The sequence below is a fragment of the Porites lutea genome, chromosome 11, assembly GCF_958299795.1.
Source record: "Porites lutea chromosome 11, jaPorLute2.1, whole genome shotgun sequence".
NCBI lineage: Eukaryota > Metazoa > Cnidaria > Anthozoa > Scleractinia > Poritidae > Porites > Porites lutea.
Genome location: NC_133211.1, coordinates 6,011,065 through 6,035,097, shown reverse-complemented (window position 1 = coordinate 6,035,097; position 24,033 = coordinate 6,011,065). Strand labels below are relative to the sequence as shown.

Sequence of the window (24,033 nt, the reverse complement as noted above, 5' to 3'; positions counted from 1 at the left end):
ATCAGGTCTTTATAGATCCTACATATACGTTCTTCGGCATATTCGTTTGCGGTCCTTTGCAGTCCTTTGTGGTTAACGTTTGTACTTTATGAATTTTTGGGCCGTAGATGTTTTACAGATCCAATATGCTGTAATTCTTGCATGGTTCTGTCCATGTTTTTGAGGTTGGTTTTGGCCAATTCTTTACTTTTTCTCTGCGAGACATCAACTTGACACTTGGACTCTTGCCCCCCGGAAGACACGTGGTATGGCGTGATTCTGTGGGTGTTGAGAGTTCTGGGTCAGGGCTTGAAATCAGAGTGCACGGATAATTTTTCTTCAGAGTTTTCTCTGGTTGTTGCGAGTGTTGCGCCATACTGACGAGCCCCAAAAAGGGCAAAACAGATGTCTATGGCTACAATCCCGCTCTGTTTTGAGTTCTTTCGGTGTCGTGTTGATGTCTTGCAGAGTTATTTCACGTAGTACGATCAGCATTGCAGTATTCTGCTTGCAGAATTTAATATGTCTACAGCTTCTGATATTCATATTGATAAAGCGTTTGATTTTGATTTCTCAATCTTACAAGCCCATCAAGTTTTGCTCTCCCATATCACTACCACTCACTACCCACTCCTCCTCTTCATCCTTGAAACGCTTACCAGTATAATAAAATGATCATGCATGAAAACCCAGTCACAATTTATTACTCTTATTACCCAGCTGCACGAGTCTCAAAACTTAGTTCATCTCTTTTCACCTCCTTTAACAACAGCTTAGGAAGTTTTCCAACAGAACAAACCTGCGTTAACGAAACTGTTTTAGGCAATCCCTAATCATCTAGGGATATAGTCGATATAGAATGGTAAATTCAAGACTTGCCGAGACTGCAAAATCACCCGAAAATGAGACTTTGACCTATCACAAACGCTTTCGAGATTTTGAGATCAGGCCAAAATTTTCCGAGACCTATCATCTAATACATGGACTCACTGTATGCTGGGCCGGTACAGGCTCTCTCGTCTCCCAAACCAGCTAAGGCATGTTTACTAATGTATTGTGTTTCCTTACTCCAAGTACGTATTGTGATTCTATTGTTTCCGCAATGATCACGTATGAAGTACAGCTGGACGTAGGTATAAATTGGTTTGAACTAAGGCCAGTTTTCATAGCCACGTCCGCAAGCGAGCTGCACAAGTGTTGCATGCTGTCCACTCTCATTTTGGATCATATTATTTGGGTAAGTTCTCACACTTAACACTAGAAGTTCCTTTTATTTAACCAGCATTCATTTCTCTCCGCCATTTCCGCGTTTGTTAACTACCATAAGTAGCACTTTGGGGGCCTATCACACCTCCAACCAAGGGCAAAAGAGTTTTGATTTTCAAGTTACAGATGTTCAAAAACTGACAAATTTCTCTTTGTTACTGATGATGGTAGTGCAGCATACTCTCGTAGTAAGCTTGGGTATTAGTAACATTAATTCAAGAGATTACAGTCACGGTTAATTTTGTTGAATCACAATTGTAACGGGGTTTAACATGTAACGGAAACACTTGTAAAGGAAAAACTAAACGTTTAAAAGTTCAACATGTACCTTGTAATACGTGACACCTTAAGTAAAGTAATATCTAGTAAATGAGGGATACTCTCAGCCCGAATCTCTCCCCAACCAGCTACCAGTTGGGGCATGTTCACTAATATTAGGTTATTGTGTTTCGATCCTTTATATAAGTACGTGCGTATTGTGATTCTATTCTTCCACAATAGAATGATCACGTACGAAGTAGAAATAAATTGACTCGAACTTTAAGACGAACTAAGGCGCCGTGTTTTCATAGTCAAGTCCGCAAGCGAGCTGAACAGGTCTTGCTGTCCACTCTCATTTTAGATCACATTATTTGGGTAAATTCTCACACTTAACACTAGAAGTTCGGTTAATTTAACCAACTTTCATTTCTCTCCGATCATTTCCACGTTTGTTAAGGCTCCATAACAAGCACTCTGGGGGCCTATCACACCTCCAACCAGGGGCAAAAGAGTTCGATTTTCAAATTTTTAGCTACAGATGTTCAAAAACTGACAAATTTCTCTTTGTTAGTGATGATGGTGGTGCGACATACTCTCGTAGTAAGCTTGGGTATTAGTAACATTAATTCAATAGATTACATTCACGGTTAATTTTGTTGAATCACAATTGTAACGGGGTTTAACATATAACGGAAACACTTGTGAAGGAAAAACTAAACGTTTCAAAGTTTAACATGTTCCTTGTAATACGTGATACCTTAAGTAAAGTAATATCTAGTAAATAAGGGATACTCTCAGCCCGAAACTCTCCCCAACCAGCTACCAGCTAGGGCATGTTCACTAATATTAGAGGAGTATTCATAGTCACCCAGCGTCCGGAGCGAGCTGCACAGGTCTTGCTGTCCACTCTTATTTTAGATCACATTATTTGGGCAAGTTCTCACACTTTAAACTAGAACTGAGTTCGGTGTATTTACAACATTCATTTCTCTCCGGCTTTTTCCCTGTTTGTCAAGGCACCATAACAAGCACTCTGGGTGCCTATTCACACCTCTGAACCAAGGGCAAAAGAGTTCGATTTTCAAATTTTCAGTTACCGATGTTTAAAAACTGACAAATTTCTCTTTTTTACTGCTACAAAACTTTATACAGGGATGGTCCGACCCGAGAGGCCAACCCTTTTCTCGTTCATATGCCATTCAGTTTTATGTTACCCCTTTCGAATACTTTCTACTGACGAATTGTACACCTTTCATATACCTAGTTTAAAACACTACTTTCTTTTAGCTACTTTAAATGCACTGTCCGTTAAAAAATATAAAAATCACTAAATCACTAAAGTTTTTTTGACTTTTTCATAGCCATAAAATGCATCTGTTAGCCCGGCTTTTATACCGACCGTTATGACTAATTTCCCTACCCTCCTTTGTATACTTCAACTACTGCAATCGCTAACCTGAAACCTAAATAAGGTAACCCTTTCGGTCGGAGCCTCCCTGTATTAAATAAATACCCCCCCCTCTCCGGTAGAGGCCATTATATGGAGTACCCCCGGTACTCAGCTGATAACATAATAATGGATTTCACAGACAACAACGGTACGGATGAAATCCCAAAATGTCTTGTAACATCTCCCAAATTAGCCTGTTTCAGAAATTTATTATCTAAGGATATAATTCCCCGATATCGACTTGTGAAAACAACTGAATTAGTTTTGGTTCACTCCATTTAGATACGAATTATATTATTTTCCTTAAATGTTGATTCAGATTGTCATCAGCAAGTCTACAAGATATGACGTTAATCATCGTAATTCAGTTACTGCTCCATCTGTTTCTTACCGCGAAAGCCTGTACGGAGATCCGAGTAACTACAGAGGACAACAGTACTGTAGTCATCGGCAGGAGTATGGAATGGTCTTTCGATCTCCAGTCAGAAATCATAGTGGAACCCCAGGGGTATTTTCAAAAGGTCAATCTATCCGTTAACTGCACTAATACTGATCATGCTGGTGCACCACTTCAAGACTGGACAAATAGATACACCGTCATCTACCTCAATGCTCCTCAATGCAACGGTCAGGATGTTGCCAGTGATGGAATGAATAGCGAGGGATTGTCTGTGGGTGCGCTTTATTTACCCAACTTTACCAAGTACCAGGTACATATCTAGTCCAGATAGTGAAGCCTATTAAGCACGCGTATCTTGCTCCGCCCTCGCGCTAAGGAATTGTCGAAAAAAGGAAGAAAAACGTCTGTGGATAGGTTAGAGTAAATGTTACGACTCTGCCTTTGTTACCCTTAGTTTGGCTTTCTTTTTGCCGCGAGAATTGGCGAGCAGCAACACTGTGATTGTCTGGTGGGGCCTGGGCACTTGAGATCTGCGTAAATGTCTCGAATGCTCACAGTGATTACTTTTTTAGAAAGAAAATCTAAGACACTATGACCCAGGCCTTCCATTAGAGACGTTGCCTTGTCCCTATTCGGCGTTTTCCCAGGCCTTCTCGGTCAATGCATGTCGATGACGTATCCGAGGCGAACGGCCGGGAGACTCGCTCGGACCACGTAACTCGAAACGCGTAACCCACACAAAATAATGAGGTGCGTAGGGACTAGGCAATGAGAGATGGACTGATCCCTTCGTGAACAGCGCCATGCGCGCGGTTAAAACATCGAACGCCCGGGAGCACCTGGGAGGGCAGGGATACTCCGCTTGAAAAGGCTGCCCGTGCTTTTCCAGGCTAGAGCTACGTAAATGAGCTGGGATCAACGAGTGGGATCAACGAGTACAGACATGAAAAGAGGTACTTTTCTTGGCAAGGTAAAAAATATAAAAGATCAATCTCCTCCCTACGGCTTTTTCCTACGAAAATGTGATGGGCGAGAAATTCACATTTTCCACAGCGCTAATTTTATTATATCCAAGATTTTAGAGTGCATGAGAGAACACGTGACCAATGGATGCCATGTGCTTTTCCTTCTCCTCCCATTTTCTAAGTGTAAAGCCCTGGGGACAAGGTTGTAAAAAGGTGAGGGCTTGGGGCTTAGGACAATCCTTCCTTGATGGTGCTCCATCATTGTCCCTAGCACATGTCAATATGCACTAGTCGGTCATCAATCAATTGAAAACTTTATAAAAACTAGTCGACCAGTTTTTTAAAATTAGCGATTGTACTCGATGCGGTTGTCAAAAAAGAAATTGGCTATTTCCGAATAACCCAAGTTACCACTCTTTCTCAGAACGAAGGTAAGTGCAATCTGTTCTCATGCAAAGAGCTGATGCAAATAGAGTTCAGTATCGCATTTAACTTCTCTTCCATGGTGAAGGGCTTTGGATCTTTCTCAAGCGACTGCCTCCTCCTTTCGTATATGCTACTAAGTGCATTTTAAAATGTATTTAACTCTTCTCGTTTGTAACACAGGACGTTTGTGGGAGCTTGTGCAACAAATCGTCTATATCTAATTTACAACTTCCTAAATTCATTCTGGGAAACTTCGCAACCGTCCAGGAGGTACAAGAGGCATTGGACAACGGATCGTTCCCGCTGGTGTTTGATCAAAAGGTCAATTTGTCGGAAATAGACACCCTAGAAATGCACTATACCATTAACGACAAAACTGGAGCAGGCATCATAATCGAGTTCACTAACAAGGGGAGAACAGTTTACGAAAACACCGTCGGCGTGTGTACCAACTCTCCGCCTTATGATTTCCATATGATTAATCTTCGTAATTATGTTGAACTCAACAAAACCGCACACGAGGCTTTGCATTTGGGCGGAGATGTTTTCACACCCCTCGGTCAAGGCAGTGGTTTGCTTGGTACCCCAGGCGATTTGACACCTCCCTCCAGACTGGTTCGCGCCGCTACGCTGACTCACTTTGCTAATCCGGTTAAGACGAGCGACGAGGCCGTAAACTTGGCTATCCATATCCTGAATACTGTGGATATTCCCCATGGAGTTGCCGGCAAAGACTATACCAACTGGATCGTCGCCAAGGACCTTACCCATAAGGCGCTGTACTATCGTACCTACAATGATCTGACCGTCCGCGTGATATATCTCGACAAGGTACAGCCACAGGGGAAAATGCTCAAGCTCCCGCTGTCGAAACCGGTCGGGGGCTTTAAGGATACCACCGATGAGTTGAAAACTGTTGATGGAGGGCACACCGAACTGTAAGGAACAGAATCCAGAAACTAATCATACTAATCAAGCGTTAAAAGCCACCAAAAAAATAATTGTAAGTAATAAGGTCTTGCCTGTATCCTCCTTAGAGACTAAGGTGGGGCGTTATGGGTATCTACTGCACGAGTGTGTGCGGGTCGAAAGATCCATCAGACGCTGCCCGCGTAGCAGACGCCGTGTCTAGCCAATGATGATGCGCTCGCGTGTCCTCCTCACTGTCGTATAGCGCTAATTCTCTTGGTTGCAAATTAACCGTCCCCTTATCATAAGCCCTTTACGCCAGCGGATTCTGCACATATGAAAATCCCCCAACCCCGCCCTGAGGTTAATTTTTAGGGAGGATATAGTTGCCCTAATTTTTTTTGTAGTGGCAGTCGCGCGAGTGAAACACGCGCCCACGCCCCGAGGACACTAGTCTCTACCGAGACCATCGCATTTGTCACCCGAAATCTAAGGGTTTTCTTCGCTCGTCTACGCATGCGAAAAAAATGCATTTCGTGGCCTCGATAAATAGTTGTTAATTAAGTTCCTTGCAGGCTTGGCCTAGACAGTAGTTCAGATTTCTTTTAAAGCAAACAGCAATATTAAAGTTTTAAGAACCGTGGCACAATTAAACATTGAAAAATTACGTCAAAGTTGTTAACAGTTTTTTTCGAGTTACAGTTAACAGTATGGGTACCCGAGGTTGACCCTTCGTATGAGCTGCTTGGAACACCCGTATTAGATCCAAGCTACCCAAGGTTGATCTATTCCCACTTCAAACACCCACGTAGAACCACGCTTCTTGTACCACTTATGACGTCATGAAATTGCCGGCGAACGGGGGGCGTGACAATACGTGACTCCGGCCCGAGTGGCTGCGAAGGAGACTAACGTTTCCAACGGTAGCTGTTCGTCACAGCGAATCAATCGTTCCATTGCTAGCTTTTCCATTCGTTTAAAAGTGGTAACTCAATTCAATGTTCATCTATCAGTATTCTGGTAGAAAACTTTAGAAAAGAAGTAGCAAGACTTTAGACACTGGCAAGGTGTATTCTAGAATGAGGCATTGGGGGATTTCCGTGAAAACAATGCTGTCAGTGCGCTCTTTCCACCGCAGAGGCTTCTTTGTGTCGTGGGGAGGGAAAAAGAAGGCGCGCTCGCGACGTCCCCACGCGCTTGCTCCTTTGTAATTATGGATACCCAGCAAGAGCCTCTGTGGAGGAGAGAGGTTAGTGCGACAAAAAAGGGGCGCCGAAATGATCTGAAATAAACGTAGAACGTTGTTCATACAGGTAAGAATCGATCTCGTGGCGAGATTAATTATCACTCTAACTCTTAAATCTGAGGGCGAAATCCCATAGTGTCACCGCTCAAATCAAACCTGTTTGGTAAAACGTTCGCATAGTACTACATATTTCTTACATTTTACAAAGCGAAATTTGAATTTCCGCGTGAATTTTTTTGGGCGACAATTAGGTCTATTAGAAGTGAGAGGGTTCTAATTTTAAAAAGTCGAAAGATACCCGTTACTGAATAGCCCTTCCCTATTGTCTAACCGTAAAAAGAAAAAAACATTTAACAATCTCGGATCCAGTACATTAAGAAGACGGGCTCTGTTATTCAGTTATATCTGTGTCACTGTCTTACGCGCTAGTTGGCTTATTGTGTTCTTATCAACAGTACAAGCGGGTAAAATAGCAGAATGATGACACCACCATCACAGCGCTTCGAATTGGAAGGTTACCGTATTTTCTCTGATGATAAGCGCGCATGCTCCATTAAGTGCCCTCCCGTTAGACCATAATATCATACAAGCACCCCCCCCCCAGCCCCTCCCCCTCGAATAAGGGCCCCTTCCTCACTTTCTTAAATAGTAGCAGGAGCAGATTAGTAATCAGCTCCTAATAGTAGGGATGGAAGGGGAATGTGAAGATCCATGTAACATTGTAGAGGATGATTTCGATGGATGATGGAATAATCGATAATTTATAAACATGTACGCATACCGATACATTTGAGAGTGAACCCTTTGAGTCCCAATCAATCTGAGTCCCAATAGTGACCAACATCAACTTTCTCCTAACAATATCCATATGTTGCCAAGAGAAATGGTTATGAGAGTTAATAAAATGATCACTTAAGAGAAAATGCTTTGATCTGTTATCAAACACTCGCAACTAATTCTTTAAGGAAATGTATGAAGATCAGTATCGAGAATTTGTATGTCGATATTGGGGCTTAATGAATTAAGTGTTTTATGATGGGACTACGGTACGCTTGATTACTGAACTACTGTTTTAGTAAATAAAAGGCTATTAATATTTGTTTTAGCCGAAACAAAGTTACACTTCGTTCAAGGAAAACTTCATGAGCGTCTCTATCGATTAAGCACCCTCCTTGCAATAAGCGCCCCCTGTTTTACCCATTATTTTAAAGCAATTATTCAAGGAAGTACAGTAGCTTTAAGGAGAGTTGCCAAACTTGAAAAACGCATTTCAGTTCGGACTGATTTTTTGGAAAGCATCAAAGAGTTAGCACGCTTTCATGTACCACTGTAGTTAATCATATCAATCTTTTGCAAGAAAAAATAACGAGTTCGCCAAGACGAGCGACGAGGCCGTAAACTTGGCTATCCATATCCTGAATACTGTGGATATTCCCCATGGAGTTGCCGGCGAAGATTATACCAACTGGATCGGGGCCAAGGACCTTACCCATAAGGCGCTGTACTATCGTACCTACAATGATCTGACTGTCCGCGTGATATACCTTGACAAGGTACAGCCACAGGGGAAAAAGCTCAAGCTCTCGCTGTCGACACCGGTCGGGGGCTTTAAGGATACCACCGATGAGTTGAAAACTGTTGATGGAGGGCACACCGAACTGTAAGGAACAGAATCCAGAAACTAATCATACTAATCAAGCGTTAAAAGCCACCAAAAAAATAATTGTAAGTAATAAGGTCTTGCCTGTATCCTCCTTAGAGACTAAGGGGGGGCGTTATGGGTATCTACTGCACGAGTGTGTGCGAGTCGAAAGATCCATCAGACGCTGCCCGCGTAGCAGACGCCGTGTCTAGGCCAGGATGATGCGCTCGCGTCTCCTCCTCGCTGTCGTATGGCGCTAATTCTCCTGGTTGCAAATTAACCGTCCTTTTATCATAAGCCCTTCACGCCAGCGGATTCTGCACATATGAAAATCCCCCCATCCCGCTCTGAGCTTAATCTTTAGGGAGGACAGAGTTGCCTTAATTTTTCTTTATAGTGGCAGTCGCGCGAGTAAAACACGCGAACACGCCCGAGGACACTAGTCTCTATAAGAGCTGTAGTTTCTCGTATTATCTAAGACCATCGCATTTGACACCCGAAATCTCAGGTTTTCTCCGGTCGTCTACGCATGCGAAAAAAAGCAATTCGTGGCCTTGATAAATAGTTGTTAATTAAGTTCCTTGCAGGCTTGGCCAAGAGAGTAGTTCCGGTTTTCTTTTAAAGCAAACAGCAAGTTTTTAAGAACCGTGGCACAATTAAACATTGAAAAATTACATCAAAGTTGTTAACAGTTTTTTTCGAGTTACAGTTAACAGTATGGCTACCCAAGGTTGAGCCTTCGTATGAAGCGCCTGCAACACCCGTATTAGATCCAAGCGCCTTCTACGCAGGCTGCCCAAGAATGATCTAGTCCCACTTCAACAACCCACGAAGAACCACGCCCCTTGTACCACTTATGACGTCATAAAATTGCCGGCGAACGGGGGGCGTGACAATACGTTACTCAGGCGCATGCGAAGAAGACTAACGTTTCCAACGCTAGCTGTTCGTCAGAGCGAATAAATCGTTCCATTGGCAGCTTTTCAATCGTTTTAAAGTGGGAAATTCACGTTATCAACTCTATTCAATGTTCATCTATCAGTTTTCTGGTAGAAAGCTTTAGAAAAAAAAACAGCAAAACTTTAGACACTGGCAAGGTGTATTCCAGAATGTGGCATTGGGGGATTTCCGTGAAAACAATGCCGCAGAAAATTTTTATCAGTGCGCTCTTTCCACCGCAGAGGCCTCTTTTGTTTTGTGGGGAGGCATAAAAGAAAGCGCGCGAGCGACGTCCCCATGGGCTGCTACTTTGTGATTATGGATACCCGGCAAGAGCCTCCGTGGAGGAGAGAGGTTAGTGCGACAAAAAAAGGGGCGCGGAAATGATCTCGAATAAACATAGAACGTTGTTCATACAGGTAAGAATCGATCTCGTGGCGAGATTAATTATAACCCTAACTTTTAAATCTGAGGGCGAAATCTCATGGTGTTACCGCTCAAATCAAACCTCTTTAGTAAAACGTTTGCATAGTATTTCATATTTCTTACATTTTACAAAAGGAAATTTCACCATTAGGTCTATCAGAACTGAGAGGGTTAAAATTTTAAAACGTCAAAAATAACCATAAGTGAATAGTCCTTCCCTATTTTCTAACCGTAAAAAAAGTTAACAATCTCGGATCCCATATATTAAGAAGACGGGCTCTGTTATTCAGTTATATCTGTGTAACTGTCTTACGCGCTAGTTGGCTTATTGTGTTCTTATCAACAGGACAATAGGATAAAATAGCAGAATGGTGACACCACCATCACAGCGTTTCAGATTGCAAAGTTACCGTATTTTCTCTTATGATAAGCGCTCATGCTCCAATAAGCGACCTCCCCTTAGTCCATAATATCATACAAGCGCCCCCCACCCCCTCAACTTTTTCTTAAATAGTAGCAGGAGCAGATTAGTAACTGATAGTAGGGATACAAGGGGAATGCGAAGATCCGTATATCATTGTAGAGGATGATCTCGATAGATGATGAGATAATCGATATTTTATAAACATGCACGCATACCGATACATTTGACAGTTAACCCTTTAAGTCCCAATCAATCTGAGTCCCAATAGTGACCAACATCAACATTCTCCTAACAATATCCATATTTTGTCAAAAGAAATGATTATGAGAGTTAATAAAATGATCACCGAAGAGAAAGTGCTTTGATCTGTTATCAAACTCTCTCAACTAATTCTTTAAGGAAATGTATGAAGATCAGTAGGGAGAATTAATATGTGGGGGCTTAAAGGGTTAGGTGTTTTATAGTTGGACCACGGTACGCTTGATTACTGAACTACTGATTTAGCAAATGAAAGGCTTTTAATATTACTTTTAGCCGACACATAGTTACACTTCGTTCAAGGAAAAATTCATGAGCGCCTCTATCGATTAAGCGCCCTCCTTGCAATAAGCGCCCCCTGTTTTAACCATTATTTTAAAGCAATTATGCAAGGAAGTACAGTAGTTTTAAGGAGAGTCGCCAACTTGAAGAATCGCATTTCAGTTCGGACTGATTTTTTTAAAAGCGTCAAAGAATTAGCACGCTTACATGTACCACTATAGTTAATCATATCAATCTTTTGCAAGCAAAAGTAACCAGTTGTGTATTCCGCGTGCCCTGCAAAAGATCAAAGCAATCTAGGTATATGTTGACCAAGAATCACAAGTTATGGCCGACGTAAGGCTATTTGTTACCAAGCTGCGAAATGAACTTGTTCCTTGTTCTTAGCTATGAATTATGATTCACTCATTAATTTACTTGTTTTTCTCTACAATATTAACTCAATAGAGCTACTCTGGTACTTCGAGTTCAAACAAAATGTATCTATGTAGGTAGGTAGGTGTGTATGTATGCTTCACCGCCTTTCAAGAACGTTAAGGCGAGTTAAGCAAAGAACAGAGCGAGTTGGCAAGAAGCAGGCTTAAAAGGGGAGGGAACAATAAGCGCATGTTTCTTTCTCTAAATAAACCTTAATTCACGAGTAAACTGCCTCGGGTCCGCGGTAATAATCACAGTATTTTGAACAATTTTTGCAACGCCTTAATGCATCGTAGGAGCTCTCAGGTAAGGAAAATGGCACTTGATGACATTACAAAGCAGAACAGACTGACACAGGGTTAACAGTAAATCCATCAGCAGATCACCCAAAAGATGGCACCAGCCTGGGTACCCTGTTGCACATAAGACACAGCTTGTTGCGCACTGCAGAGGAGCGCATCCATATGCTGATTAAATTGATTCTTTCTCCGCTCTGAATTGGTAAGGCGCCATGTATGTGCTGTCTTCGATGAAGAAGTCCTTAGGTTGTTTTGTGTTCACACTGGGTGCATTGTCTCTTTCAGAACCTAAATTAAAAAATGCGTCGTTAATTAAAAGTGTTAGTGAAGGAAGAAGCTCTGGATGTTAAACGTCAATAGACACTTCAGCAAACTATGAACAGTGTGAACACAAGACAAGGAATATCAAGTTAAGATGCAGGCTCCTTGCCGGGAGAGGGGTACTCCTGGGAATTCTGGTGGGGTGTGTCGCCCGGTTCTCCAAATCCTGACCCTATTTCGAACCCAAAAAATGTCTTTTTCTACACCCGTTTTCGGACCAGACTTTTAAAATCCGTGATAGGGTGATACTCGGAAAGAAACATCAAAAAGTGTCAAATGTTTTCAAATCAGCTATTGAAGTACGAGTGTCAAGCATCCCTGACGGCTTTCCGCTTAACATTCATTTATAAAATCCACACCAGTGTTCAGACCTCGACTATAAACAGAAATTATGTCATTACTTCTTAGATTAGAGCGCAAACAAAAAATTTCTTAAAATGCAAAGGACCACGAAATGCCCCGTTTGACTTTCCTTTAACACTCAACAACTTTTCTAAATATGAGGATTATCATCTATTCTATAACAAATTGTACGTTAAAATTACCAATTCATATGCTTCTCCTTGTCTTTGTCTCCTTCTTCCTCTTCCTCCTCAAGAGGAGGAAGATAATCTGGGAGCACTGTGGTCACATGTGATAAAGTAGTAGCTCCGAAATCACAAATACCGTTCCCACTCAAATCCAGATTAGTTAAGGAGGAGTTGACTGCAAGAGCCTGGGAGAGAGACGCAGCTCCAGAATCGCCAATACGGTTCCCACTCAAATGCAAATTAGTTAAGGAGGAGTTGACTGCAAGAGCCTGGGAAAGAGACGCATCTCCAGAATCACCAATACTGTTCCCACTCAAATCCAAATTAGTTAAGGAGGAGTTGACTGCAAGAGCCTGGGAAAGAGACGCAGCTGCAGAATCACCAATACTGTTCCCACTCAAATCCAAATTAGTTAAGGAGGAGTTGACTGCAAGAGCCTGGGATAGAGACGCAGCTCCAGAATCACCAATTCTGTCCCAACTCAAATCCAAATTAGTTAAGGAGGAGTTGACTGCAAGAGCCTGGGAGAGAGACGCAGCTCCAGAATCACCAATACTGTTCCCACTTAAATACAAATTAGTTAAGGAGGAGTTGACTGCAAGAGCCTGGGAAAGAGACGCAGCTCCAGAATCACCAATACAGTTCCCACGTAAATCCAAATTAGTTAAGGAGGAGTTGACTGCAAGAGCCTGGGAAAGAGACGCAGCTTCAGAATCACCGATACGGTTCCCACCTAAATTCAAATAAGTTAAGGAGGAGTTGACTGCAAGAGCCTGGGAAAGAGACGCAGCTCCAGAATCACCGACACGGTTCGCACCTAAATTCAAATAAGTTAAGGAGGAGTTGACTGCAAGAGCCTGGGAAAGAGACGCAGCTCCAGAATCACCAATAGTAGTGTTCCCACTTAAATCCAAATTAGTTAAGGAGGAGTTGACTGCAAGAGCCTGGGAAAGAGATGCAGCTCCAGAATCACCAATACTGTTCCCACTTAAATCCAAATTAGTTACGGAGGAGTTGGAATCAGAAGCCCAGTGACGAAGCTGCAATCTATACCAAAGAAATGCGTCGCTCCCCAAATTCAAACTAGTTAAGGAGGAGTTGACTGCAAGAGCCTGGGAAAGAGACGCAGCTCCAGAATCACCAATACTGTTCTGACTCAAATCCAAATTAGTTAAGGAGGAGTTGACTGCAAGAGTATGGGAAAGAGACGCAGCTCCAGAATTACCAATACTGTTCCCACTTAAATCCAAATTAGTTAAGGAGGAGTTGACAGCAAGAGCCTGGGAAAGAGACGCAGCTCCAGAATAACCAATATCGTTATACCTCAAATTCAAATTAGTTATGGAGGAGTTGACTGCAAGAGCCTGGGAAAGAGACGCAGCTCCAGAATCACCAATACTGCTTTTACTCAAATCCAAATTAGTTAAGGAGGAGTTGACTGCAAGAGCCTGGGAAAGAGACGCAGCTCCAGAATCACCAATACTGCTTTTACTCAAATCCAAATTAGTTAAGGAGGAGTTGACTGCAAGACCCTGGGAAAGAGACGCAGCTCCAGAATCACGAATACTGTTCCAACTCAAATCCAAATTAGTTAAGGAGGAGTTGACTGCAAGAGCCTGGGAAAGAGACGCAGCTCCAGAATCACCAATACTGCTTTTAGTCAAATCTAAATTAGTTAAGGAGGAGTTGACTGCAAGGGCCTTGAAAAGAAAAACAACATCATCTTCCTCCATTTTTGACTTCAAATTCAAATAAGGAATGTGAAGGTGCTCCCCAAAGGTGCAAACCAAACTTTCGTGCTTTGATAAACAATGTAAAGAAAATGCAAGTTGCTCTGAAATGTCTCTCGCAGACTGAAGACTTGTGATATTTCTAGCCATACATGTTACGAGAGACTGTGCGGTTCTCTCACTTGTTGAAACTAAAATCCCGATCGTAAATAAAAAGACTTGATCAAGTTCGTTCTCATATCTTTGGTCAGTCACCACTGATTCGCACTCAATTTCTCCCTCAATGAGTTTGTGAGCAAGATAGAAACCAGCAAAGAACTCTTGAAAGCTCTTATGAAGAAAGGCATAACGCACAACAACTTTCCTCTTACTGCCACCAGTCTGAAGAGAAAGGAATCCGAACTTGGATAAGACAATGAGGCCACCGTCAGATTTATGTTCTTCAAAATACAACTCTCCTTTTAGAAGAGATTCTAATGCCCTTCTTCCAAGCTCTATTAATTCTATTTTGTAAACGGTCATCAGGTCTTCATTCTTGCTCGCTAAACCTTTCTTTCGTTCATATCGTCTTAAGACACAAAGAACAATCTCTGTGTACAATTCAGTTCTGCTCGTTGGAAACACGCCCTCAAAATCCTCACATATAACACACAGTAAGGCAGTGTTTAAGGGATTTTTTGTCAGTTCACGCAGGTCTCTATTCTGTTGTGACTGAAGTAAAAAGGGCAAAGTCCATACGCTTTCTAAAAGTTTCCAGGCTAAGTGCTCTTTGTTGATGTTTTTAAAGTATTTAAGAATAAAGCTTTCTGCATAATCCATGGTAAATCCTTCAATTTCCCACAGAGTGTCAAAGTACCTCCTTACTGTACTTCCAGCCTCTTGACGAGATGTGACAACGATGTAGCAACCTGAAAGTTCTTTACCTTGAATAAGGCTGGAGAGTAATTTGAGGTTACTAGGATCCACTTCGTCCAATCCATCGAGAACTAAAAGAACTTTCGACTGATTTTCGCGAATGAATTTAAAGAAACATTCCTTAGCTTGATCTTCTATTTCCTCGGGTAAAATTTGATCATCAATAGCCTCCCAGATGTTGGATTGAATTTCATTACATTTGAGAAGCAGTAGCACTTCAATCTCTGGAAATGATGGATCCCATTCGTCCTTCTTAGTTGCCCAATCATACGCAAGCTTTTGACAGTATGTGGTTTTTCCCATGCCAGGATCTCCCTCGATCAAGATTGTTCGCGGGCTTAAACAATCTGTGTGCGCCTTAAAGATAGCAGTCATATTGGTTATCTCGTCAGTAAGTACTCCTTGGATCTTTTCTCTGCCCGAGATTTTTAATCTTGTAAAAATATCATTTAAATGAAAGCTGAAATCTTCACACCAAGGGACAGGCAGAAGGCGTTGTTCACGAGTTCTATACAGCTGACGGATCCTCTCAAAAATGTCGTTTGGGTATGACAAATCTGAAAAATGAATATTCATACACGTTGCTTAAACGTTATCAAGTATTTGATCTGTTAGTTTGTGTATTATAGAGGGCGCATGATTAGGGGAATATGACACACTTTGAGAAGTACTTTACGATTCTATGAAAAAACGCATGAAAATTCGGGGTTGGAAGCGGAATCATTTTTCCTTCTCTATTTATGATTCCTGCCTTTTTTACCCAATGATTCATGATTCATTCACATTTTTTTCCCCCAAGATTCATGATTCATTGTTTTACGTCTCCGCTTCCACCCCCGAATGGAAGTATCCTGACCTAGATTTCACTGCAGCACTGTAACTATTAGCGGGATATAGACCCGACATTACCTTTTGGTCACCTAAATTCGAATGTGGTCACTTTCCTGAGCATTTCATAAGCCAAGTCAAACTGTTGTTTGCAGAAAGTCCGAATCAATGAAATTTCTTTCAGTTGCAGCATACTTATGTTGCATAACTCTGAGGCCCAAATAACGACGTCAGCAGTGAGAAAGGAATGTGAACACAAGAGTTCATCTTGTTGGGTTGATAAACAAAGCCAAGTCACCTAAGTTGTTAACATCTAACGCTAAAATCAACTGTCATGCGAATCTTTGAATTCGTGGTCTATACTACCTGTCTCGGTAGCAAGACAAGATTGGTACTTTTAAAGGGTATCTATCGCTGATTTGAAGCAGTACAATTCGCCCTTTTTTTGGGGGGGGGGGGGGAGGGGGATTTGATTATAGAAGGGTTGTGGTTAAGGTGCATTTCTACCTGTAGATCTAAAAGCCTTAAGATCTTCCATGATGATTCTTCTTGTTTTTGCTCTGATTTCGTCGTTCTTCATGATGTACCCTTCATTGCCCCTCATATTCCTTTGAAATAAGCAATCATCTGTCAAAATAAAAAAAAGGAAACAACAGCCATTAGAACAAAGGATACATGATCCTCACAGATATATTCACTGAGGTGGGAGAACCGCCCGTCGATAAAAAAGCATTCTCTATCACTGTCTTTTTATTTTGTACTGTTAACAATATGGTTACAGAAGGTCAATAATAAACCTTTGACAACTGAGATAATCGTTGATAACGTATGATCACCTAGTGATAATACAGTACCAAAGCTGCAAATCATGAAAGTGCCTACGTCCATAGAAATGGAGTCATGAAAGTGACATGCAGATATTCTAAACCGAGAGTGTTGAATTTCCCAAAAATTTCTCTTTTTTCCTTGGACACGTTCTGATTAATGGAGATTACCGCCCACCACTTCTGGAAATAGAATCCCTTTTAATATCTTTGACTACCTTTTTGTTCCCTTAAAGGTATGCAGTATATGGTACGTATAACTCGAGAAAGATCGAGGGGCCTAGCTTTGTCGTGAATGCCGTACGGCCGTTCTTCACGATATCACAGTTTAAAGCAAAACACGGTTTATTTCACAGCAAAATGGCTCGCTCAAACACTACTCAAAATCGTGACTTTCTCGAATCTATAAGCTTTAGTTTTTAATCCGATCTGTCAGCAAGTTATCTGTCGCTCTGACGGACGAGTGAAACTATTAATAACATAATCTAAATGGAATAAAATGACGCCATCTCACAATCATGCTACACTCTTGCTTCATAACACTCTCCCCTTGTTCATCGCGAATAGTGATGAACAATGCGATTATTCTAATCATAGTTGCAATGTCTCCAATAGAAATGTTGAAAGATCAGAGGTCATCATCAGTAAGTTCGGCAAGTTCTTCTATCCTGGCACGTGCAGCCACAGCGGCGTCTCCTGACGGCCTGACGACGAGAGCTTCAGTGCTTTGTCCTGTCACAGGACAGCTCCATTGGATACAGGTGTTGGACAGGTCTCTCTAGATAAGACCTTCCCACTCGCAGTTTAGCCCCTCTGACAACTCTGTCTCGTCCAGTAATCAGCTCTTCGACTATTCCTAGCTTCCACAATCCACGATTCTTTCCTTCGCCTCTAATGATGACAACATCTCCCTTAGCTAGAGCCACCTTACTTCCTTTGTGTTTTAAATTGTGCTGCTCACGCAAGTCTCTTAGGTATTCTGGAGACCACCTCCCCCGTAGTGCGTCTTTACATTTCTTCAGGTACCGTGCACGCCTTCTCAGGTCTTGGTTTTCCAACTGATGGTTCCGTGTTTCAGGCAATAGATTCGGGTGGCCAGACTGCAACAGGTTGAGGGTCAGTATGGGTAATTGAATGTCCTCTTCTACATAGCTCAGCGGGCGGTTATTCATGGTAACTTCAACGTCCAGAAGGACATCCTGTAGCTCACCCCAAGTAAGCGTACCGTTTCTCACTGTCTTGTTAAGAGCTCGTTTAACAAGACCAACCATCCTCTCAAATTGACCTCCCCACCAGCGTGCTCTGGACAGGTTAAACTGCCACTTGACGTCGACTTTGGTTAGGAAGTTATGCAGGCGTTCATCTTTCATCACGTTTCTCAGCCACTTCGCTGATGCCACGAACGTTTTACCATTATCGGAATATATTTTCTCTGGACGGCCCTTTCTGGCGATCAGGCGCTTAAGGGTGCTGATGAACTCGTCAGTCTCCAAGGTTTTGCCCAGCTCTAGGCAGCAGGGTTGTCTGAAAGTTTTGAAGTAGACGGCTGAGTTGTCAAAGTAAGCAGCCAGCCCAGGGATATTTTATTTAAAACACGTCATCCGCACAGAAATGCCAAGCAGAGTAGCCGGCCGATACTAACCAAGTAGCCGGCACTTTTCACCAGCAGCCGGCTACTTTTGACAACCGTGGGTAAAGTGCTCATGTCAGGCTACAGGCGTACAGGACAATATAAGCTCCCCCTTCTCTGTTTTGGCTTGTGTGGTACGTGATGGGACCAGCGTAGTCAACACCAACAACTTGAAAGGGTGAATTTCCTCCAGTGCGGTCACGAGGTAAATTTCTTTGACGTGGATTGGCGAACGCAGTGATCTGAAACCGTTTGCATCCGTAACATTGCTTGATTACTCGTTTAACAAGCTTGTGCAACCTTGGAATCCAATGAGACTCTCGCACTTTGGCCATGGTTAGTCCTACTTGCTCATAAAGAGTAATTTCATGAGCGTGTTGTACGAACTTCAGAGTGTAGAGAGCACTGTCAGGGAGATAGACGGGATAGTTTCCCTGGATTCTTCCGCGGCACTCGAGAACCTCCTTTCGGTTTGGCTGCAGGTCTCAACTGGTCTGCCTTGAATTGATCAGACCCCTCCCACTGTTTTTGAGTCTTCTTCTCCCAGAACAACCTCTGCTTGCTAATTTCCTGGGTAGTCAATGGACCTTTGATTCTCTGATTTCTTGGGGATTTGCTGTTGCACAGGAATCTGAGACCCACGCCCTCACTCTCAATGTGCGCCAAAGGGATGATCTTAGTAACAGTTTGTCCATAACACCGTTGGTTTCTACTGCTAAGGCAAAAATCTGCTTGGAGGTTTCCGCTGGGCTTACCACCGTTATGATGTCCAGTGGCCAGCTGTCTTGTTCCTTCAACCATGTCGGACCATTCCACCACAACGAGTTATCTTCCTTCACTAGTCCTCCTCTACTTGCTAAGTCTGAAGGGTTTTCTTGGCTTGGTACATGCCTCCATGTGATTCCAGTTTTCTCTCTGATGTGGACGTGGTTGCTGACAAACTGCTTGTATTCGCCGGAGCCCCTTATCCAGTGTAGGGCGACACTACTGTCTAGTCATGCGCACAAGGACTTAACTGGAAACCCGATCAACGCATCTCGTACATTAGTTAGCAAGTAAGCCGCCATATGACCAGCCACTAATTATATAACGCGAGTCTGGGGATAATAAGACCTTCTTTGGCGAGACGCGCCTTTGCTACGAAGAGTCCCTGTGTCACCACTGAATGTTGCTGGACCACTGCATAAACAGCTGCTGATAATCCCTGTCCACTTGCATCGCCAAAGGCATGAAGAGTAATTTCACGGATTTCTTCTCTGGTTACAGCTAAGGACCTGGCAACTTCAACTTGATCAGGCAGGTTATTTTCCCAATTGCTCCACTTCTTTGCGATTTATAATGGAATCTCTTCGTCCCACGCGGTCTTTTCCTTGCATATACTGCGATACATAATCTTTCCCTCTAGGGTTACAGGCACAGCAAGACGGATGGAGTCGTAGATTTTCTCAATTTTGCAAAGCACACCTCTTTTGGTAGGGTCAGCGATCTCTGTCGGGAAGGTTACAGCTATTTTATCATCGTCTTTATTCCATAGCAATCCCAGAAGGCCACACGCACCTGGTTTCTCTCCTAGCTGTTCTTTAGCGTCAGTACATGTAAGCCCAACTTCACTGTTAGTTGCTTCGGTTAATTCTAGCTCTCTAGCATTTGAGCTCCATTTGTGTAAAGTGAAGGTGGCCTTTGCAAATATTTCTGTTGCAGTCTTCTTAACTTGTCGCGCCTTTTCAACCGTAGGACCACCTGTCAGTAAGTCATCCAGGTACAATCCCCTCTCAATCTCTGGTACCGTCTCCGGATAATCCGGCTTACAAATTTCCAGGTGATGCTGAATGACGCCCGCAAGAAGAAAGGGTGATGGGCCCAGACCAAACAAGGGACGCATAAAACGCAGCGTACGTACTTTCTCAAGATTCTCTCTGTCAATCCAATGAAATCTCAAGGCATCTCTGTCTTCTTCACGGATGCGCACTTGAAGGAACGCCTTTCTAATGTCTCCTGCTATTGCTACTGCATGCAATCTTCCGCGGAACAGCACTCTCCAAATCTGGTTTTGTAAGGGCGGTCCTGTCTCTAGACACTCGTTGAGGGAAGGAGCTGTATCCTTGGCTCCAGCAGAGGCATCGTAAACAATACGTATCTTTGTGGTTGCTGCATTCTCTCTAATGACAGCCTTATGGGGAATGTAAAATTCTTTTCCTTTAGTGGACATTTCTGGTTCCTCTACAACCCCCTCTTCAAGCTGCTCACGGATTATGGCATCATACTCTTCTAACTTGCCGTTTCGTACCACCCCTCTGGACTGCGTTTTAGTTGTTCAAGGAACTCCTGGTGCACGACTCTCTGGTCACCAATGGACGTGTCTTTCAACCCAAGGACATCCAAGCGGAAATTCTTCATAGTCGGCGACTGATGTCTGTGTGAGGAACATGTTTTCAATGTCCATCTCAGCACCAGAAGACATTATTGTCCAGCCAAACCTGGTTTGTTCAGCAATGGGCTCTCCAATTTCTCCCACACGTTGATAACCAGCCATCTTGATTTTTGTGTATTCATTAGTGCCAAGTATAACATGGATGGGGAGAATTTTCTTAGTGTCAGTTTCTTCCATTTGGACTCCCTTAAGATGTGAATAACGTTTCAGCATTTCTGGATAGTTAGGGTTCTCTAGCAATAAAAGTTCTCGTTGTTCAGTTTTCGTAGCGCAGACTGGTAGCGTAAACCTTCCTTGAGTGTCACTGATCTTAACATCGTAGGTCTCAATGCGTTTGGTAACCAGGCCAATGATCGTCTTGATACCGCGCGTAAGGGTGCGAGCTGGTTTAACTTTCAAAAGATCCACCAACAAAGCTGAAATGTAGGTTCCAGTAGCTCCAGTATCGAGCAATGCGCGACATTTGACTCCGTTAACTTTAACAACGACGACTGGGTGGCGAACGTTCTCCCCCGCCTGTGCGGCTGGCATTGCTGCCCCCTCACTTGATAGTTGACTATTTCGGTCGCAGATTGAGGTGTGGTCAGGTGCCTCTGCTTGCAATTCGCACAGTTTCCTCTGCTCAGACAATTGGTTGCTCTCTGCGGACCAGTACAATTGAAGCACAGCCTTTTCTGCTGCAGATATTTCCTACGATCTACAACGCTAGTAATAGCGGTACAATCTTTAGCTTTGTGCGATACTTCACGGTAGTAAACACAACCATGTGTTGCATTTCCGTTGCGTTCCTCCACATGAAAACTTCTTAAAGTATCGCGTGACTTCACATTTTCACGGGGATGGATTTCCTTCCATTCACAAAGCGCATTAAGCCATTGGGTGAAATTCCACGTCTGTTTTAATTCCCAGCAATTTATTCAAAATACCACGCACCAACGCCACGCATTCGGAAGTTTTTCCTAATGTTTCGAGCGACTGAACATTGTAAAGCAAAGCTTCATAGAAGTCGTGTACTTTGGCCGGTTGAGTTCCGGAAATGAATGGAAGCGCAAGAATGTTTTCAATATATGCGTTCACGATCTCGCTCATCTTCCCATAATTAGTATTCAAAATAGTTTTTGCACGCTTATATCCTTCTGTAGTGAAGGGAAGGCCATCTATTCCTTTACGAACGCGTGGCTCTACTAGCTCCTTGAGATACGCAAATTTCGTGACTGCTGGTAAATATAAGTTCCAAAATGACAACCGATTTTCAAGAGCCCCATTGTATTTGGTTATCACGAGCTTTGGTAATTTCACGCTTTGTTTATGTGGTAAATCTGGCGTTGAGTTTTGGGCCTTAGAGAATTCTCCTTTTTGTTCCAGCTGATGCCGCTCAAACTTTAGCTGCTCCTTACGTTCCCAAGCTAAATGATATTCTTGGTTTCCCGTTGTTCGTTTTGAGAACGAGTGACTATTTCTTTGATACGAGCCTCTAAGGATTTGATATCATTATCCACAATGTCAATCTTACCTTCGGTTTCCTCTCCCCACTCTTTAACTTCGTCCATAGTTTCTCCCTTTTCCAGTTTTTCTTGCTCTATATCCCTCTCTAACTCCGCAACACCAGCTACTATAGTCTGCAAGGCTTCTTTGTGTCGACGAATTTTCTCCAAGTTATCGCTGACAACAACATCCTTTGTTTTTTCTCTCGTTAGTTCAAGCAACTGTAGCTTTCCGCTAAGCTTGGCCTCCATCTTCTGTACCTATTTTTTCAGTGTCCAGACGGAGGTGCCACTTTGTCGTGAATGCAGTACGGCCATTCTTCACGATATAACAGTTTAAAGCAAAACTACAATGGCTCGCTCACACACTACTCAAAATCGTGACTTTCTTGAATCTATAAGCTTTAGTTTTTAATCCGATCTGTCAGCAAGTTCTCTGTCGCTCTGACAGACGAGTGAAACTATTAATAACATAATCTAAAAGGAATGAAATCATGCCATCTCACAATCACGCTACACTCTTGCTTCATAACACAGCGCCTTAAAACTGGTAATTTAAAATAACTTACTAAGGGTAAGATGTGTTTACCAGACACCATGAGTAAACTTTTCTTGTTATAATAATCATATCTTCCAGTCACTCAGTATAAAGCGTGGATATTTAACTGTAAACTGCTTCCAACTCGCCTGTTCGACAGCACAGTCACTTCCTCTCAATCACTCATTAAAGTAAACAGATCATACTTTGTTGCGTCTGAAAATCTGAAAAATATCCGGCTGAATAGGATCTACGCCTACGAGTATAGCTAGGATACTTGAAGTGAGGAAAGGCTATTAAAAATTCAGAAGGAAATAGTTTTCTCCGCATTAACAAAGGCGATTACAATATTACGAAACTCATTGGGATAATTTGTAGAAAGAGAATCCATGCAAAAGCAGTTACCGACTCTCACTTCTCTTGAACACAAACACCACACCGAAGTGCAGGGCTGATATCTGCAACACATTTTCCACCAGTCAAACAAAACAAACCTTGCTGATTGCGACAGGAAAGAGACTAGTACTGTACCTTTTCTAGGCTGAAGGCTAACATAGTGTAACTCATGAATGTGTCCCAACACAAGGGGGGTTGGGTCAGCAACTGCTTGTTCTGGATGGACAACTATTTCACGATCAAGGCTGCTGATAATACGGATGGCAGTTTGAAAGTGATTTGCTGCAGCAAACAGAACCACGTGATCACCCCAGGTACCGTCTTTCGCCATGCTTTGTAAATATTCACGCCATGATGGGTAGCCAAAAACAAAATTGAACAAGAATGTTCCGTCATGCTAAAAACACAACAACAACAACAATCAAGCAAGTGAATTTTAAGCCTTCACCTGATGAATCAGAATACAAATGGAGTGAATTTTGAGTTAACTGATGACAACAACAGGTCAGAAAGTGCTGCAAAAAATGATATATTTAGAGGTACAGCCAACCATATAACCTCCGAAAATACTTTTTTACTTTGATGATGGGTGGTCTTTCAAAAGAAAAGCTTTCATGTATGGTGCAAAAGAGAACACACATTCTCAAGTGATTACCCTATTTTAGAAATTCTTCCTAATGATATATCGATATATTACAGTGCTGGATCCAGACCTTGACATAAGGAGGGGGCGGGGGGTCATTCATGACCCCTTAGATAATGGGGGGCCCCAGTCTCAAAATGTTTTGATCCGCCACTGTATTAAGTTAAACCAGAT

General features: G+C 42.6%; 3 protein-coding genes across 4 annotated transcripts in view; 1 reads left to right on the top strand and 2 right to left on the bottom strand.

The window, feature by feature from the left end:
- LOC140952111 (uncharacterized) overlaps positions 1 to 24,033 on the bottom strand; it is a 55,913-nt gene that overhangs the window by 21,867 nt on the left and 10,013 nt on the right. The gene's annotated exons all lie outside the window — the stretch shown is intronic.
- LOC140951887 (bile salt hydrolase/transferase-like) lies at positions 1,061 to 6,323 on the top strand. 2 transcript variants are annotated; one of them, XM_073401260.1, is made up of 4 exons: positions 1,101 to 1,216; positions 2,359 to 2,438; positions 3,276 to 3,666; positions 4,928 to 6,323. In XM_073401260.1, the coding sequence occupies exons 3-4, from the start codon at positions 3,301 to 3,303 to the stop codon at positions 5,687 to 5,689; spliced, it is 1,128 nt and encodes a 375-aa protein (XP_073257361.1). In that variant the 5' UTR covers positions 1,101 to 1,216; positions 2,359 to 2,438; positions 3,276 to 3,300; the 3' UTR covers positions 5,690 to 6,323. The 2 variants fall into 2 exon arrangements, with proteins under 2 accessions (XP_073257360.1, XP_073257361.1); XM_073401259.1 differs by lacking the exon at positions 2,359 to 2,438 and having other exon boundaries at positions 1,061 to 1,216.
- LOC140952113 (uncharacterized) lies at positions 10,849 to 23,608 on the bottom strand. Its single transcript, XM_073401538.1, has 4 exons — positions 23,352 to 23,608; positions 16,421 to 16,540; positions 12,456 to 15,642; positions 10,849 to 11,877 (listed from the first exon to the last, which is right to left on the bottom strand). The coding sequence occupies exons 1-4, from the start codon at positions 23,545 to 23,547 to the stop codon at positions 11,871 to 11,873; spliced, it is 3,510 nt and encodes a 1,169-aa protein (XP_073257639.1). The 5' UTR covers positions 23,548 to 23,608; the 3' UTR covers positions 10,849 to 11,870.